Consider the following 18,813-nt stretch of genomic DNA (forward strand, 5'->3'; position numbering starts at 1 on the left):
GTGCAAGGCTCTTCATCTCCATGGCATGGGCCAATCTTCATGGGCCTAGGAAGGCCCAAAACGCCACTTAAGTAATCTTGGGCTACTTCTCTTGTGCTGACCTCGGTTGTGGGCTCGTGGTCCGTGACATTTACAATAAATAAACATAAACAAATAATTTATGAACAAATTAGGAGTAGTTCAAAAATTACTATATTCATTTACAAATCCTAAAAAAACAATTTTTTTGAAAATATAAGAATAAAATATTTCGGAAAAAAATCCACAAATTCATAAGAGTTGAAGAATATATAATACTTAGAGTCACTTTAGCATTATTTTTAAAATATAATTTCAAAAAAATAAAAATATTATAAAAAAGTATGTTTTAAAAAATTGATTTAAGATTTAATTGTTAAACTACTCTTAAAAATTATTTTTGAAAGAATAAAATATCCATTTCAGATATTTTGTTATAATATTTAAAATTTATTAATTTAAATATATTTAAATTCATTAATTTTAATTTTTTACATATATATTATTGCTTAGAAAAGTATTAAATTAACATTTTAGTTACTTAGAAAAGTATTAAAATAAAATTTTAATTTACATTTGAGATATCAAATAATATTTTTTATTAATTTAATATATCACGTCATTCACTCGATATCAATTAACGATGTAATGTCTATTTTTAAAAAAAATTATATTTTGTATTTTTAAAAAGTTCAATAATCATAAACATCATTTAAAATAATATAATGACTGTTTATATGCTATACTTATAATTATTTATCAATAAATATAGTATTTTTAATTAAATTAATTATGAAGATATCCTTTTATTTTATTTTTCTTTTAAAAGTGGAAATAATCTGACCGGCCCGGCCCATGGAACCTACATTAAAAATGAACTCCCGCTCAATTTCCAAACCAAAAATTCAAAACGAGATCAGTTCACTTCACATAAAACACAGAAGGAAATCGATGATGAAAGAGCAAGAAATGGCAGAGACACAGTTGACTTGCAAAATTGCCAAAATCCTCGACGAGGCTAAAGCATCGATCGCCACACATCAGCGGAAGCTCAAGGAGCTCTCAGCCGTCCGTTCAAAATGCTCATCCGTTCATCAATTCTCTGTCGCCTTCACCAAAACCCTAACCCCTCTCTTTCAAGCCCTAAAGCGAACTGCCACCGTGGAACGCGTCGTGCGCTTCGTTTCAGCCTTTTCCAGCGCCCGGGACCACAATGACGCTTCCGCTAGCGATGAGTTCTTGGAAGAATTTTTGAAGTTTCTTTTGGTCGGTGCTACTGCCGCTAATAAAACCGTACGGTTCAGGGCTTGCCAGATCATTTCCGAGGTCAGCTCTCTCAAACTATGGCTTAATTTCCCCCTTCTTTTTTAGGGTTTTGAATTTTAGGAACATGTATAAAAAATATAAAACAGATCATATTACGGCTGCCCGATGACTCAGAAGTGAGCGATGAACTGTGGGACGAGGTGATAGAGTTAATGAAATTTCGGGTGGTGGACAAGGTTCCCTTAATTCGTACACTTGCAGTTAGGGCGTTTTCACGATTTGTAAACGATTCTGAAAATACCGACATTCTTGATGTATTTCTGGAGGTCCTTCCTTTGGAGCAGAACTCGGTCAGTCTACAACTTATACTCTGTTTCTGGTTTTCTGATGGCTTCCCGGATTTGGCATGAATACTTTAATTTATTGGAAGTTTTAATAATCAAATTAATTGAAATTCTTTTTAAGAGTTCTGGAGCTTCTGTATACAGGAGGTTCGTAAGACCATTGTGTTATCTTTTCCTCCTTCGAATACAACTTCCCAAGTAATCATAGATTGTACAATGGATGTTAGTGAGTCAGTCCGCAAAGCAGCGTACTGTGTTATAGCTAACAAATTTCCTCTTCAAAGCCTAAGGTAAGATGACCTTAATCTCGTGGGTTTGCTATATTGTTTTTATTTTTTTTAATGCGTATTGCTTAATATGCTTGGTCCCCCTTAGTATCAAGCATAGGACAACAATTCTTCAGAGAGGACTTGCTGATCGTTCTGTGGCTGTTTCAAAGGAGTGTTTAAAGTTAATGATAGATCAGTGGCTTGCAAAGTGCTGCAATGGAGATCATGTAAAACTTCTCAAGTATCTCGATGTTGAAACCTATGAATCTGTTGGGGAGTCTGTTATGGAATCTCTTCTGAAAGCTGGTTTAGTGAAACTGCAAAAGCTGGAAAGTATCCAGCAGTTCATATTAAGAGCATCAACAAATGAAATAAAAGAAGGTTTGTGGATATTTTAGATATTTTTGCTAAATGAGTAAATATTATCACCTTTATTTTCATTTACAGTCTTGCCATTTTGGTAACAAACTATAATGATGACTTTGTAAACATCAGTATAGTGGTTGGTGTAACACGTCTTTTTATATAGAAAAATTTGCATACCAATTATCTTGATTATTTCCTGATATTATTCTAGGAGATTCAGTGGATTATTCTGTTAGTATCAAGCTAATGGAGCCTGAGGTCTCTCTGTATTGGCGGATGGTATGCAAACATTTGCAGATGGAAGCACAAGTAAGCTTTTAATCCATTCATTTGTTTTTCTGCTTATTTATTATTCCCAGTGTTATGGAACTTATATTTAAGCAGGTGATTTATTTAATTGTTTTTTCATTCATCTGGTTTTGGGATGAATACAGGGTGTTTTTTTATTAATATTAAATCTAAATATCTAAAAAAATATAATTTTTTTGTTTTATTTTTTGTTGTATTTTTATTTCTAGGTTATTCTAGGGTAATATTTCCAGTTCCATGTTTTTTTTCCTGCAAACCTCTCTTTCTCCTTGATTCCTTCTTGCATCTTGTTTCTATATCCCTTTCTTGGTCTTCATTTCTAATGCAATAATCTTATTTCATCCCTCGTAACATATAGTTGCTAAACATAACCTTTAACTATCTATATCCCATTTATTCATCAGTAAAACTAAGTACAACACCCTAAAATATTTATTTACTGTGTACTACTGCTTCACTTTCTCATATTCGTTAATTGGTTCCTGTGTTTTAAAAGGCGTGAGGCGCTCCAAGGCGATTAGCTACCCGAGAGCCTCAATTTTTTGAGGCGCTTTGAGGCGAGAGATTCGCGTACGCGAGGCGCTTAATTTTACAAAACATTTGTAAATATTTTATAATCATACCTCAAACACAAAACAACTTAATAAGCAAAAACACCAAGTAGCATAAGTCATATTGTATCTCAAAAAGACAAATAAAAAACATCATCAATAATCAAAATGCCTAAAACTCGTTTTCATCATCATCGTCATCAACATCAATGAAGCGGATTATATATCTAAATTCTAAACAGATTACCTAACAATTAAACATATTATAGATAAACAATTAAACAGATTACCTTAACAAAATAACAAGTAAGTAGATCACCTTAACAATGAAGCGGATTATATATCTACAGCTATGATAACCGATAAAGAAAGCTTGTGTCTTCCAATATATAAACAATTAAACAAATTACATTGAAGATGAAGCAATTAAACAAATTACAGTGAAGTAAATTAACCATGTAGGAGTGGAGGGGAAAAGAAAAGCAGATTGTACATACACTACAGTGATACAAATTTTAAAATTAAGACTTACCTTAATGGAGAAAATCGAGAAAGGAGATAGGAGAAACTGAGAAAGGAGTCTGCTTTCAACTTCAACGTAGAACAATCGCTGAATTAAGCATGAATGGAGGAGGGAGAGAAAATTTTAGGAGGGAAAAGAAGCTCCAGGGTATCCATCGGAGAAACTAGAGAGCTTGGATCATGATTTATAGACATACAGTAATTAAAAAATTGGACGTTAGAAGGTCAAGAGACAGTTCAAAGTTCCAGGAATACATTAATGTAAGTAATTGGAATTTAAAAGGTCTGACTGTTCGAAGAAAATCGAGCCCAGACTCAAAATTTAAAAATGGGTCATTGTACGTGAATCGCTAAAAGTATCGCCTCGTCGCCTCTCGCCGCCTCCGACGACTGAATCGCCGCCTCATGTACTCGCCGCCGCCTTGGTGGTCGGAGGCTTTTTTCTAAACGCCTCGCCTCGCCTAGCGCCTCAAAGCGCCTCAGGCGCGCTTTTTAAAACACAGATTGGTTCTTAGACCTTTGATGATAATGACTTGTTTAAGTATTATTTTTTTAATTTAAAGACAATACATGCACTTTCATGATAATATACAAAGTAACACCTGGTTGAACAGGGAAAAGGTTCTGATGCTGCTGCTACAATGGGCACTGAAGCAGCTATATATGCTGCTGAAGCCTCAGACAACAATGATCTGTTAGATAGAATTCTTCCTGAAACTGTCTCCGATTACATAGATTTGGTCAAGGCTCATATTAATGCAGGTGGCTCAGGTTCTTTATGATCAGAAAATGCATAAAGAATTTATTCAACTTTAATTTTCTAATTTTTTTACCACATAATTTCAGGGGTGAACTATCACTTTGCATCTCGACAGCTGCTATTGCTAGGTGAAATGCTTGATTTTTCTGATGCTACAATTAGGAAGATAGCTAGCTCCTTTGTGCAGGACTTACTGCACAAGCCTCTTGAACATGAAGTGGATGATGAAGGCAACAAAGTTGTGATTGGAGATGGCATAAATCTGGGTGGCAACCGAGATTGGGCTATTGCAGTGGCAAGGTTGGCAAGGAAGGTTCACTCTGCTGCTGGTGAATTTGAAGAAGTTATTCTTGGGATTGTACAAGAGCTTGCAGGTCCTTGCAGGGAGAGAACTGCTGACTTTATACAATGGATGCACTGCCTTGCTGTTACTGGTCTTCTGTTGGAAAATGCAAAATCATTCCATTGGACTGTTGAACTTACTGAACTGCTTCAATCTTTGTTGCTTCCTGGGGTATGTACCTGGTCTCATCTTTCTGTCTATTTGAATTCCACTTTGTTATTCGTAATCGATCAAATCCTTAAGCCCTAAATCTAACAGCTTCAACTTCTAAAAAGTATGGTTTTCTATTTGAACATTTTAATTTATATGCAAGACAAAATAAGAGTTTGGCTATTAACCTGTGATTCTGTTCATATTTCCAAGTGTGATTTTACTAGGAAGTACCTATTCAAAGGGACTTAAGAATTTGTACAGAACTTGTAGCTATTGATAGACAGCTTCTCTTTAGGTGTTAAACTTGACATAGTTTTACATAATATGCATTCCATTTACAAGCCATTTTCATGGGATTGAACAGATTTTGGATATTTTAAATTGCCTATTAAAAAAGCATCTAAAAATTGTTTTTGGAAGGATTTAACAATTGATATGGAGTATAAATTGCAGGCAAAACATGTTCACTTGGATGTGCAAAGGGTATCTGTCCGGTGCCTAGGCCTGTTTGGGTTGTTAGAGAATAAGCCAAGTGAAGAACTAGTAAAGCAGTTGAGAATCTCCTATGTTAAGGGCCCCTCTCAAATTAGCTCAGTTGCTTGTAAGGCTTTATTTGATATTGGGATGTGGCATGGTCCTCAGGAAGTTGATAGGTCTTTGAGACTGGATTTTTCATCACAGATTGAAGAAGATACTCTGCCCTCTAGTCCTGTAAACTTTACTGACACAGATGGAGATTTGGATATTAAATTGGTTGATCTCTTATATGCTGGATTTGCGACAAAAAATTGGGGCAAAGCTCTAGAAAATGACGATAGTGAATCAGTCCAAGCTGTTCTTGGAGAGGGGTTTGCCAAGATTCTTCTTCTGTTGAGTGAGAAGTATCCGAGTATTCCTACCTCATTTCATCCTTTGCTCTTATCCAAGCTGATTAGCTTATATTTCAGTAATGAATCAAAGGACCTGAGGTGGGTGGATATGATTCTGTCTCTACCTCTGTCTCTCTTTTACTTTTCTTTTTCAATATGGCTGCCATTACAACATATTTGTCTTTTATTGTTGACTAGATTGAAACAGTGTTTATCTGTTTTCTTTGAGCATTACGCTTCTCTCTCAGAAAATCACAAGGTATTTAGCACTGATTCCTTGATGATATGCATCTCTTGTCACACAGAAGTAATGTCTATAGATTCAAAGTCTTGTTTGTTGATGATAAATAAATTTGATTTTGCTACTACAGAAGTGTTTGTCCAAGGCTTTCATTCCTGTCATGCGTTCTATGTGGCCTGGAATAGATGATAATTCTGGTGGTTCTACTTATATGATATCCAGCATGCGTAAGCGTGCAATACAAGCTTCAAGATTCATGCTACAGATGATGCAGACTCCCCTATATGCAAAGGAGACTGAACAAGAGGATGATAATGGTTGTAAGGTATCACCAGAAATCATAGATGGCTCGGCACAGCCTTCAGTAGAATATGGTGAAGAGGGGCTTGCAATACGCATAGCGATAGAGGTAATTCTTTGCAACTGCTAATTTATTCTGCAGTTTTATAATACCTGATGAACATTTGGACTATAATGTCTTCACTCAATAGTAATATGAAAATTGCAATTGCTTAAACTCAATTCTTCAGTTTTTTCCAATTCAAATCTTAATTCACGATATCATTATTCAGAACCTGACTTCAACGTCTTATAAGACCTACACGCACCCACACTCCAATACACACACAGAGACATGTTTAGAAATTTCACTTCATACTTCATAGCAAATCTCATATTCTGATGATTTATGTTTCTCCATGGATGCAAAACAAAGTGTTATGTTGCTGCATTGAAAGCCAGGAATTGCTACTTACAAGGAATACCTAATCTATGAACAAAAAAATTTGCTACTTACGACTTTGTTATTGATATATTTTTCCCAAGGTGTTGAGGTTCCAAGCAAAGAAGACATCTGCAGAGAAGTCATATGTTGCTGCTCTTTGCAGAATACTTGCCTCTCTCCATTTCCGTTCATCAGAACAAGGGCCAGTAAAGATTATGAGGAGGCTTTTGAGTAGTGTGTGTGAATGTGTTCTGGTTGAGAAAGATCTTTTAAAGGAGTTGAAGCAGATGGCTGAACGTCTTAAAGGACTAGATACAAATCCAGATCTGGATTTGTTGGAAGACGAAGCTAAGTATATTTTCGGTGAGTATATAATCATGTCAAATGGAAATTTTAGAATATATTATACAAATTTGCTTGATCATATGAAGAATGCTCAGAGAATTTATTACCTCTGTTTAGTTCTTGTGTTTCAGATAATAAATGTAAAATATACATTTGTTTTTCGTTTTCTTTGATGCATACAATTGGTTGGGTTTGTTTTTGGTCATTAATATCAAACTATATCGTCTCCCAATAATTTGCAGGAAAGTTAGACCTGGAATTCAACATGGATTTTGATGGTTCAACTGAAGTTCCACAAACTCCAGCCCCATGCTCAACTCGGCCAAATCGTTTAAGGAGACGAGTGAGACGTGAAGAAGTTAGTTCTGATGAAGAAAACTCACCTGACCATGCTAAGTCTGTGGCTCCTACCAATCCTGGCACTATAGGCCCTCGTTCACAAAGAGCAAGCAAGACTGCAGCATTGAGCAAGATAACCTCAAGTAGAGCTGTAAGGATACAAGAAGGTTTTGACGAAGACAATGATGAAGACTCGGATGTTACATCTGAGGATTCTCATGAATCAGATCAGTTAACCGAATAAAATCAAGCCGGTTAATTATCATTGCCTGAGCCATCGTCCTTTATCTGTTGCTGCCTATGATCATGTTTACTTCTTAATATCAAAACAAGTCTCCAGGGTCTTATATGGATATTTTGTGGTGCAAATGGTTCAACGTTTGAGTTGAGTTAAGCTAGATATATAGATAGTTATGCTTTACTTTTACCATCTTTGTTGTATCATTATTCACGATGTTTGTACCTCATAAGTCGTTACAGACATGGTATTGTTGTTGTATGCATTTGGGGTTGAGGTTCGTTCGATTTGTTGTAAACACAATTTGGGAAATGTTTGTTGGTCAGAGCATATTTTCATGCTTTTTTAGGGTACTTTAGACAAAGTAGAGCACAAAATGCATTGTGAATTTGTGATGTCGAGTTTGATCAAAATTTTATGGGTAAACTACATAAATGGTCATTGAAGTATGAATAAGTTCTGTTTTCAGCATTGAAGTTCCAAAAGCAATGAAATGGTTACCAATGAATAAGATTCCAATGTGGACAAGCCCGAGCAATGGCCAAAACATACACCCTCGTATTCAATACAATGCACAAAATTACCAATGCAAAGTTGCGACAACAAACAATGGTTTACCAAAATCTACTTCCACACAAATTCTAACATGCGAATGGAGTGAATATTTGATTTATAGATACTGTATATTTCAAATATAGAAAGCCAACCATTTTCTAAGATCTCAACATTTTGTAGGTTGTCATTTATTTGTAGTTAAAATATATTGGTTGTTGAGTTTGTCATTTTCATAGGTGTATGTCATTTTATAATCAGTTGACCATTTTACAATTATTGTATCGTATTGGGTGTTTGTAGCATTAGCTTTTCTTTATTTTTCTCAAAGTTTTACGAGAGTAATTGCTAAACTATATTCACCAGCTTCCTACTCCACTCCTACTCTGCTCTGTCAATATATACGCACACACTTTCTTTTATAATAACTTTATTAATATAATTGTATTTATTTTACAAATAAAGTTTTAACATAAATAAAAAAATTAGTATATGTCCAAATATTAATTGGTTTTCTATTTTCTATATATATTACTACCAATCGGACGAGGAGCCATGGCAATGGATTCCCCTCCAAAGTCGAGCACTCTTTCACCCAATCTCTTCTTCTTTTTCGTTCTTTTATCGACAAATCTCCTCACTTTGTTCCTATCTTCCTCTCTTTACTCTTCTTGTTCACTCCGGTCCCTCACTTCCACCGCCGCAGCCACTGCCACAGATGACCGAGCAAGATTTTCCGGCCAACTTACTTCACAACCCGACGAGTTACTTACCTTCGTTTCTCAACAGTCACTCCCTTTAGGGTTCAACGCAAATTTCGGCTCCAACATAATCTATTCTCCCGTGGGACGCGCATGCTCTCTCTTCCCGGATGAACTCCGACGTTACATGTCTTACAACGTTAATGGTTCATGTCCCGACGATGAGCTTCTTGCCCAGAAACTCCTCCTTAAGGGCTGCGAGCCACTCCCTCGTCGCCGTTGCCGACCCGCTGCTCCGCTTCGATACCCCGAACCTTATCCGCTACCACTCAGCCTATGGACAACGCCACCCGATTCATCAGTCGTATGGACAGCTTATTCTTGCAAGAACTACACTTGTTTGATCAATCGAAAGAAGCAAAAGGGCTTCGACGATTGCAAAGATTGCTTTGATCTCAAAGGTCGCGATAGAACTCGTTGGACGACATCCGACGGAGAACTTAACTTCTCCATCGACGAAGTGCTGGCAACGAAAAAAACCGGGTACGATTAGAATAGGGCTAGATATCGGCGGTGGGGTGGCGACTTTCGCTGTGAAATTGATGGAAAGAAACATAAACATCGTCACAACTTCGATGAACTTAAACGGTCCGTTCAATAGTTTCATTGCTTCAAGAGGGGTTGTCCCTTTGTACATGAGCATATCGCAGAGACTGCCATTTTTCGATAACACGTTGGATATAGTTCACTCGATGCATGTTTTGAGCAATTGGGTTCCGACGACAGTGCTCCATTTCTTGTTGTTTGATGTTTACAGGGTGTTAAGGCCGGGAGGTTTGTTTTGGTTGGATCATTTCTTTTGTGCCGGCGAGCAGTTGGAGGAGGTGTACGCGCCGCTTATTCGAAGCGTCGGATTCAATGAGTTGAAGTGGGTGGTCGGACGTAAGCTTGATAGGGGAGCGGAGCTTAGGGAGGTTTATCTGTCGGCTTTGCTGGAAAAGCCGTTGAACAACTCTTGGTGATTATATATGGAGAGTACAATCCATCATTGTCCATTTTAACATTCAAAGAATGGTGTTGAGGAGTTGGGCTGGACCACCGCCTAGGAAACTTTTAATCCCAAGTTCATTTGGATCAGTTGGAATGACTCATTTTACTACTTTCAAATTAATAAATTGTAAAAAACACTTTTACATTAGCATTTAATAACTAAATCTCATTCAATAATATATAAAGTATGTAGCTAGCTAGAAGCTCTGGGTAATAGTCTTCTCACTATAAGTGTTGTTTTGTTGAGTCTTTTGATTATTAAAAATTATAAATTGGTCTCTTTACTTTTTGTATGTTCCAAACTTGTCATTCTTCGTTAAAAAATTGGAGGCCGTTCAAGTTAAACATTAACCTATTGAATGAGATATTATAAAAAATGATCTCATAACTGTTTGAGTTGTATTTTCTGAATAGACTCTCCATTTACATTATGTCGTCAAGCTAGTGCTTGAAACATTATGTCATTGAGTCAATACTTGAAAGCAACGATGGTACAATAGACATCATTAAAAATATAATTTTATCATATCCATTCAATAGGTTAACATTTAGCTCAGATGACTATCACATTTTTAACGAAAAAAGACAATTTTGAAATATATAAATGGTTGAGTGACCATTTTGTAAGTTTTAATAGTCTGAGGACTTGAGAAAATAATGTACAATAGTTTGAGGATAATTTTTTAACTTTTAATAGTCAGATGACTCAACAAAACAACATCTTATAATCAAGAGACTACCAGTATACTTACCCTAAGGGGGTATTTGGATCAAGGAATGTGAGATTCTCATGAGAATGAAATCCAGATTCCCATGTTTGGTTGGCCGGGAATCTCATTCCCGGTAATGTTTTATTACCAATAGTAGATTTTTTGGGTATATTACCAGGAATGTCATTACCTCCATTTCCTTAGGTATTGTTGGATTACCGACGTTTTGGACTAAAAAGCCCTTAAATTTTTTTTCTTCAAAAATATCATTCTTCTGTCATTGAATAATAAAATTCTACGAATGTTAAATTACAAATTTATCCTTAAAATATTTTAGATTTACAAAAAAAAGTCTATAATTAAAATTTTATATGAAGTTCAGGGGTTTAAATAAAATTTTACCCTTTCATTAAACCTTTTTATATTTTCAATTTTGTAAAAAAATATATATATAAATTTTATGAATTTAAATCTTTTAAAAGAAAATATATAAATATTATATAAATATTTTCCAACTTGTTAAAAAATAAATATATAATAAGGACAATTTTGTCAAATATACATTCCAATAATCTTTTATTCCTTTAACCAAACACGGTAATCTTACATTCTTGCTAAACCAACCAAACACAAAATATAATATTCCCAGTAATTCTATTCCCTAATAATCTTACATTCCCACTGGTAATCTTACATTCCGTGAACCAAACGTACCCTTATTCTTTTCCAATCATCCTTGTCACTTACCTTTACTCACACCTATTTGAAGATAAGACACTTAAATTTGATGGATATTTTCCTCAAGCGAAACAAATTTCATGGAAGAATACAATAAGATTAGAATAAATTTGAATTTAAGATAAATATAAATAAGGATTGATCGAGGGAGACAGATAGGAACCATCATCTCTAAATTTTTTAAATTATTATATATTTTAGATTTTTTATGTATTTTTATTAATATATATTTTCGTACTCTAAAATTTTATAAGTTAGTCCCTTCCGAAAATTTTAACATTTGTCTCTTTAACATAAAATAATGTGTTCATCTCCGCATATAAATATACTTATCTTGAAATATTTAAAATTGTCATTATATATATTATTTAATATATTTATGAAAAATATTACTATATATATTATTTAAAAAAAATCATTTTCTTTCTCCCTCATCCATTCAATTCATTTTTTTTTCGTTTTCTTCATTTTCAACTCGTGACTAAATTAGATTTATAAGTTTTGTTTTATGAATTTTGCTCATTTTCTTCATACTTTGCCTTTCTCTGTATCTCATTTTTCAACAAAATGCTTTCCCTATTTTCCTTCACTACCATAAAATATGAGAGAAATTTGTGGAATTAGGATCAAAATGATAAAATTTAAATTTTAAAAATTAAAATTACAATTAAAATTGCATCAAATTATATTATTTTTGTTAAAGTTTTTAAGGGTGAATAATTTGATATACAAAATCTAATGATTTTAAAATTACATGACAAAAATGCATTACCGATTTTTTGAGTAGACAACATGTAATTTTTGCCACTTAATCGACGAAATGATCATTTTCAGTTTTCAAATAAAACTACGTCGTTGGGTCTCTGGATCTGCCTCAATTGTTATTTCTTCTTGCTTAAGCAGTCCCTCCTCTCGCTGCTGTACTTCTACCGGCGGTGGCCTCCTCCCTTCCTTACTTCTTGGTTTTACCGTTTTACTTTGTTTTAATCCGACGCTTTGCCTTTCAGATTCATCTTGCACACGACGTCGTATAGGTCAACTTATCCTTTTTCTTGCTATTAATCTATAGATTTTTATTTGGTTACAATTTTGCTTCATTTTCGAAGTAATTCATTCAAGTATATAATCTGGAGCAGCGTTTATTTCGCATGTTTATTGATATTTCAGTAATTGAGTTTGAATGAAAAAATAATAATATAAAATCGGGTGCATATTGATTTTTTATGGCAATATGTCTGCTTGCAATATAGGAATTGTTATAATTCAAATCTGATTTGGATTTGAATTCCAGTCGAAGTGTGAAAATGCCGGATCAAATCCCATCTCCAGCCCCAAGATCCGCCACGGATCTGTTCTCTGACCCTCTTGATTCTCACCCAATGTGGTTCAAGCCCTCTCTCTTCCTTTCCCCTGATTTCGACTCTGAATCGTACATTGCGGAGCTCCGAACCTTTGTTCCATTTGACACCCTCCGATCTGAACTCCAGGCTCATCTCTCATCTCTCAACCATGAACTGATTGATCTCATCAACCGCGATTATGCCGACTTTGTAAACCTCTCCACCAAACTGGTCGATGTGGATTCTGCAGTGCTTCGTATGCGTGCTCCACTTCTTGAGCTCCGTGACAAGATCCAAGGCTTTAGGGGAGCTGTTGAGAGCTCACTTACCTCTTTGAAGAATGGAATGAGCCAACGAGCTGAGGCTACTGCTGCTAGAGAGGTGCTGGAGTTGCTGCTCGACACTTTTCATGTTGTTTCCAAGGTAATTGCAGTTGTATACTTCATGATTCATCTCCATTTCCGTTTCTAATAGTTTTGATGTAAACAAACTCCTTTATTAGGTTGAAAAACTTATAAAGGAGCTTCCTAGTGTGTCTTCAGATTTGTCGAATGGAGATGTTAATTCAATTCAAAAGAGTAATGCTTTGAGCTCACATGTTGAGAATGGAACAACAAATATCAGAGAGACCCAAAGCATGCTTCTTGAGAGAATTGCCAGCGAGATGAATCGCCTCAACTTTTATATTGCCCATGCACAGGTACCTCTCTTTCTTTTCAGCCTCAAATTTATGTTGTAACTGCTGAAATATTTCACATCTAATTATGTAATTTCCTTTTGGATTTGTTTTCTGAATGGAAATTTATAGTAATGGAAATTTATTACAAAGTAACTTATTCTCTGATTCTCGATATCATATCAAGAAGAATGTCCTTAAGAGTCAATACGGTTAACCGTCACTTTAGATATAAGGTTTTGAAGAACATTGCATAAACTTATTGGTTTAGAGTCCAACTTCCTCTCCAGATTCTCACAGTTAGAAAAAAGCTAGCACTATTTCGATGTGGTTAATCACATCATCAAAATCACTCCTCTTTAGAAAATCCAGAACAACTTTGATAACATCACCATTAACAGCATGCCAAACGTTTTTAAGACATTTAATTCATACCATCAGGCCACGACAATTTAGAAGGATGCATTTGCATAAGAGCAGTGTGAACCTCTTCATTAATAAACTCATGCGTGAAATCTTTTTAAGCATCATGTATCATGTATATATGCCTCATATCAGCTATAAACATAGAGTTCATATCAAATCTCACAACTTATAAGAATGGTTGACAATTAGGGTAATTTTGCTTTGTGGTGACTGACACCAAAATGATTTTACTAAAATCTGTATCATATGCATTATGGATATGTACCTCAGAATGATGTGACCAACACCAGGTTAAAATCCTTTTTCTTTGGATGTAGAAATTCATAGAATATCTGTTTTCTATATTACACAAATGCAGAACCTTCCTTTCGTTCAGAACATTGAGAAGAGGATTCAGAGTGCTAGCCAACTGTTAAATGCAAGCTTGGGCCACTGTTTTGTTGATGGGCTGGAACACAGGGATGTCACTGCAATTTATAATTGCTTACGTGCTTATTCTGCTATTGATAACAATGGTAATGCAGAAGAAATTTTTCGCACAATCATCGTGGCTCCATTGATACAAAATGTTATTCCACGTGGATCTTCTGGAGTTGTTGCTGGGGCATCTGGAGATGAACTTGAGAATGATTATAGACAAATTAAAAAGCATGTTGAGAAGGATTTTAAGTTCATACTGGAAATTGCTTCTGCAGGTACATATCTACTTGTTTGTATCCCATATCAATCCTATTAATACTGCAACTTCACCTTGTTTCTCATTGGCCTTTGGCCGTTACTACCTATAATGAACTTGGTGACAGACATGGATTTGTGTCCTGACAAGAATTTGTTTGAGCTTGTTGAATATAGAAATCAGAGTTGTTAAAACTCATTGTCCATATGGTGCATGGTATCTGTCTTCTCATGGTCTTTGTATATTTAACTTCAGTTTCCTGATTTTTGTTTGTTTGCTTTTTTCCCCAGAGAATTCAGGATTACATGTATTTGACTTCTTAGCAAATTCAATTCTGAAAGAGGTCTTAGAAGCCATCCAAAAGGGAAAGCCTGGTGCATTTTCTCCAGGAAGACCTAAGGAATTCCTCAAAAACTACAAATCAAGCCTAGATTTCTTGGCTTATCTTGAAGGTAGCCATCTGACCTTTCATTTCGTATCTAAGACTAAAATTTAAGGCTACCTTGGTAAAGAATTAAAGTGTTTAAACTTTAGACCATTATTTTATTGTATAAAAGAATTTTCCATCGTCAGGCTATTGCCCAACCAGAGCTGCTGTTGCCAAATTTCGAGCAGCACCTTTTTATGTTGAATTCATGAAGCAGTGGAATGTTGGTGTTTATTTCTCGTTAAGGTATTGAGTGGAACCATTAGATGTTTATTTTACTAATACAATATTCTATTATTACTTAGATATGAACTTCTCTTATTTTCAACTGCTCAGGTTTCAAGAAATAGCAGGTGCTCTGGACTCTGCACTTACAGCACCTAGTATTGTTCTTGTTCAAAATTCTGGTTCTGGTGAAGAAGATCCCAAGAACTTAACACTTAAACAAAGTGTTATTCTTTTGGATAGCTTGAGATCCTGCTGGAATGAAGAAGTTCTTGTCCTTTCTTGTTCTGACAAGTTTCTTCGCTTGTCCCTGCAGCTGCTCTCAAGGTCATTCCTCAGATCAAATAGTTTTGGGTAGTCTAGATACACCGGCTATCAACATCTGATTGTATTTTGTGATTGATAGATACTCAAATTGGTTGTCCTCTGGATTGGCTGCATGGAAGAAGGGTGGTGCTGGCTCCAACCCTGGATGTGAGTGGGCTCTTTCAGCTGCTCCAGATGATTTTGTTTATGTACGCCCATGTCTTTATTCTATTATGTTTCAACTTAAATTCACTGAGCCTTCTTTAACACATAGAGGTTTAATCAATGGTGTTCTTATGTTTGAGTTTTGAAATTTAAAATTTAGAGAATTGCTGGAAGAACTAAGAATTATTTTTGTTTGGGTACCTGAATGGGGAGATAAATATGGAGAAATTATTAGTTCTCCACTTATCCACTTGATTATTTCTAATCTTGAAAGATCTAGAGAGAAATTAAAACTGGTAATTATACTTTCTCATAGCATAAAAATATATACCTAAATTTCATTATTAAAATGTGGGAAAATAAGTAACGTAGTTATGCAACTGCTTTAAATCTATCATTTTCAGTCCCCAAAGTTCAATCTGCTGAGTTTATGTACCTTACTGTTGACGGGACTTTGAGGATTCTATCATCTATTTCTTTTTTATTTCTGAAATCTACTTATAGTTTGCTTTCATTCTCCAAGTCGAGCACCATATAAATATATAATGTAGACTTAATTATTGTTTATCCAGAATTTTGCGCATATGTATGAACACACTCGTGCTTGCAGGTTATTCATGACATAAATTGTCTGTCCAAGGAGATTTCTGGTTCTTACCTTGATCATGTTCTTCATGTTCTATCTTCATGTTCTGCTGAAGTCCTTGACCTCGTAAAGCAGAGCATTTTGTACTGTAGAAAATCATTGGATGATTTGTTACCCTTAGTTAGAGGCTTTAGTTCAGAAGTCTGTTGAGGTAAGAATTACAATGTTAGCATATAACTCAAGTGTTGTTAAGGCGTGTGCCTAGGTGCTAACCTGCCAAACGACGAAAGCATCTCATACCCTTTCAAATGAGGCACATGCATGGTGTACATAGGCATGTTTTCCTGTAAGGCAATAAGTACAAAAGCAGAACATCTAACTGAAATTCTCTTGCGCTTGTTTATTTTTATTTTATTTTGCATTAGCCGTACATTTAATAGTAAACATGAGTACAATTCAAACTCCCTACTCAATATGAAAACATACTTAGTTGATATCATAGACAAATCATGCATATTAGCCAGAAAATGCTGAAAAAATAAATTTTGCAAAGTTGGATTTCTGAAACTCTTTTAGAGTTTATTAAAAAAAATCATGTATCTGGAGTCTGAAGTGTATTTTTTACATACATCCACATTCCACCTCACCACTATGAGCACATTTCTTCTTTTTGTCTAGCGCCTCGAGTCACCATGCACTATGAAATGACTGTGACAAGCTTTATGGGTTCAATTGTATTTTCTTTTTTTTATCTTTTGCTTGCAATTTCATTGTACTCTGGAATTTTTTGTTCATTCTCTGTTTATCTTAAACTCCACAGGACTTGAGACAGCTGAAGGGTATAACTGCAACTTACAGGATGACAAACAAACCTCTTCCTGTCAGACATTCACCTTATGTGGCAGGAGTATTGCGCCCATTGAAGGTATGCAATCTTTTAATGTTTCCCTCAAGAAACACACCCTTTCTCCACTTTTTCCCCCCCTCTTTTTTCTTAAAGCAAAGAAAACAATCCAAGGAACATAAAATTGAAATACAAAATCTGATAGAAATTATATATATTTTTTGCTTAGAATATAACAATTTTAGCTGCAGTCCAGATTTTTTACTTCTGTGGCATGGATTTTCCATGGAATGTTTATACTTTTACGTAAAGTGTTTGTTTTCTGCTGCACGCATCGGCAATCAGTGGATATTACTTTGCTTAGTCCGCATTTTTCAATGCTTTCAGGCTTTCCTGGACGGTGAACAAGCTACAAAGTATTTGACTAGCAATGCGAGGAATAATGTACTGCTAGGTACTGCGACAGACATAACTACTCGCTATTGTGAATTAGCTGCTGACCTTGTCAGTGTGGTTAGTATCACAAACAATTTCTTTCCCTAGTTTTTTCCTCTTGACATTAAACATGCTTTGAATAAAACCTCTAAATTATCTTGTCCAGGCACGGAAGACAGAGTCTTCACTTCAAAGAATAAGGCAAGGTGCACAAAGACGGGCTGGGGCGAGCTCAGATATCTCGGATCATAATGTGTCCGATACTGACAAAATTTGCATGCAATTATTTCTTGATATTCAGGTGAATACCATCCCTAGAATTTGGTATCCTTCCCTCTATCCTGTCATTGAATATCTTATGCAGCTCGATTGTATTGTATTGAACTGTATACTGTTACCAGGAGTATGGACGGAACCTTGCTGCCTTGGGAGTGGAAGCTGCCGATATAGATGCATACCGATCCTTATGGCAGTGTGTCGCACCTGCTAATAGGCAGAATGAGATCAAGTTTTAAAATCGATGTTGCATTGGCATCTGGTTCTTCACATGGTAAAGCATTCCCCCTGATCTTTAGGTTGATCTTATGGTGATTTTTTCTTTGTGAAAAACAAATTGGACGCCATCGCTCTGCATATATTGTATTTATTGCTGATTTTTTTCTTACAATAACATGAAAAATTTGTACAAAAAACTGATCAGCATCTTAAAGGTATTTAATTTAGTTGTGTCTGACGAACAATGATTTATATTTTCATTCCCTTCTTTTAATTGCCTTTTAAAGATCTCGAATTTGTCTCTACACTCTGCAGAGGAAAAAGAAATAATATATAATCACCGAAAATTTGAGCAACTTTGAAAATGTGATTCAGGACATGCTTCACAATATTCGTCGGCCACAAGATGTGCTCAAATTTAGTCATGGCGGTGGCGGTGGCAGAGACTAAAAGTCGAGAGAATGAGAGAATTTGCAAAGATAGGGCGGTCTTGACATCTTTGCTCTTAATTTCCTTTCTATGCTTGCTTGTTTGTCACTTTTCTTTATAGCATAATATTTGCCGTAATCATTAAATTTTGCATCTAAAGTGGTATACGAAAGCCTTGATTTCTCATTGAATATGACTGACCACTGCTAATTTTGGAGCCAAAATTCAACCCACAAGAAAAGGAGGTTTGGATAGACTCTTCCCAATCAATCCGTGGAATTCTTTTATGTTTTTCCCTTCAAATTTTGAATGCATTTTTAGATCAAATGAAGTTTGTTCTTGCAGCCGATTGAACCAAAAATGTCTTGAAGCCAC

General features: G+C 35.3%; 2 protein-coding genes and 1 pseudogene across 3 annotated transcripts; all 3 read left to right on the top strand.

The window, feature by feature from the left end:
* The first annotated feature begins 885 nt into the window (after positions 1 to 885).
* On the top strand, positions 886 to 15,530 carry LOC120196695 (condensin complex subunit 3-like). Of its 2 annotated transcripts, none has more exons than XM_039198435.1 (13): positions 886 to 1,344; positions 1,431 to 1,634; positions 1,773 to 1,918; positions 2,004 to 2,278; positions 2,475 to 2,572; positions 4,260 to 4,416; positions 4,492 to 4,919; positions 5,355 to 5,869; positions 5,969 to 6,029; positions 6,142 to 6,420; positions 6,837 to 7,098; positions 7,323 to 7,978; positions 15,518 to 15,530. In XM_039198435.1, exons 1-12 carry the CDS (start codon positions 892 to 894, stop codon positions 7,661 to 7,663), a joined length of 3,219 nt encoding a protein of 1,072 aa, XP_039054366.1. In that variant the 5' UTR covers positions 886 to 891; the 3' UTR covers positions 7,664 to 7,978; positions 15,518 to 15,530. The 2 variants fall into 2 exon arrangements, with proteins under 2 accessions (XP_039054366.1, XP_039054367.1); XM_039198436.1 differs by having other exon boundaries at positions 4,260 to 4,407.
* LOC120196697 (probable methyltransferase PMT19) lies at positions 8,768 to 9,945 on the top strand. Its single transcript, XM_039198439.1, is given in 2 exon segments — positions 8,768 to 9,442; positions 9,444 to 9,945. Coding segments are annotated over 2 exon segments (1,161 nt in total). The 5' UTR covers positions 8,768 to 8,770; the 3' UTR covers positions 9,933 to 9,945.
* LOC120196696 lies at positions 12,304 to 18,456 on the top strand (annotated as a pseudogene).
* Positions 18,457 to 18,813: the final 357 nt, after the last annotated feature.

This window comes from Hibiscus syriacus, unplaced genomic scaffold (genome assembly GCF_006381635.1).
Source record: "Hibiscus syriacus cultivar Baekdansim isolate YM2019G1 unplaced genomic scaffold, ASM638163v2 tig00117034_pilon, whole genome shotgun sequence".
NCBI lineage: Eukaryota > Viridiplantae > Streptophyta > Magnoliopsida > Malvales > Malvaceae > Hibiscus > Hibiscus syriacus.

Excerpts from the sequence above, each read along its gene's own strand:
- LOC120196695 (XM_039198435.1), top strand. The coding sequence starts at position 892 with ATGAACTCCCGCTCAATTTCCAAACCAAAAATTCAAAACGAGATCAGT. Across the intron at positions 1,919-2,003 it reads TTTCCTCTTCAAAGCCTAAG|TATCAAGCATAGGACAACAA; the intron begins GTAAGATGACCT and ends GGTCCCCCTTAG. Across the intron at positions 6,421-6,836 it reads CAATACGCATAGCGATAGAG|GTGTTGAGGTTCCAAGCAAA; the intron begins GTAATTCTTTGC and ends ATTTTTCCCAAG.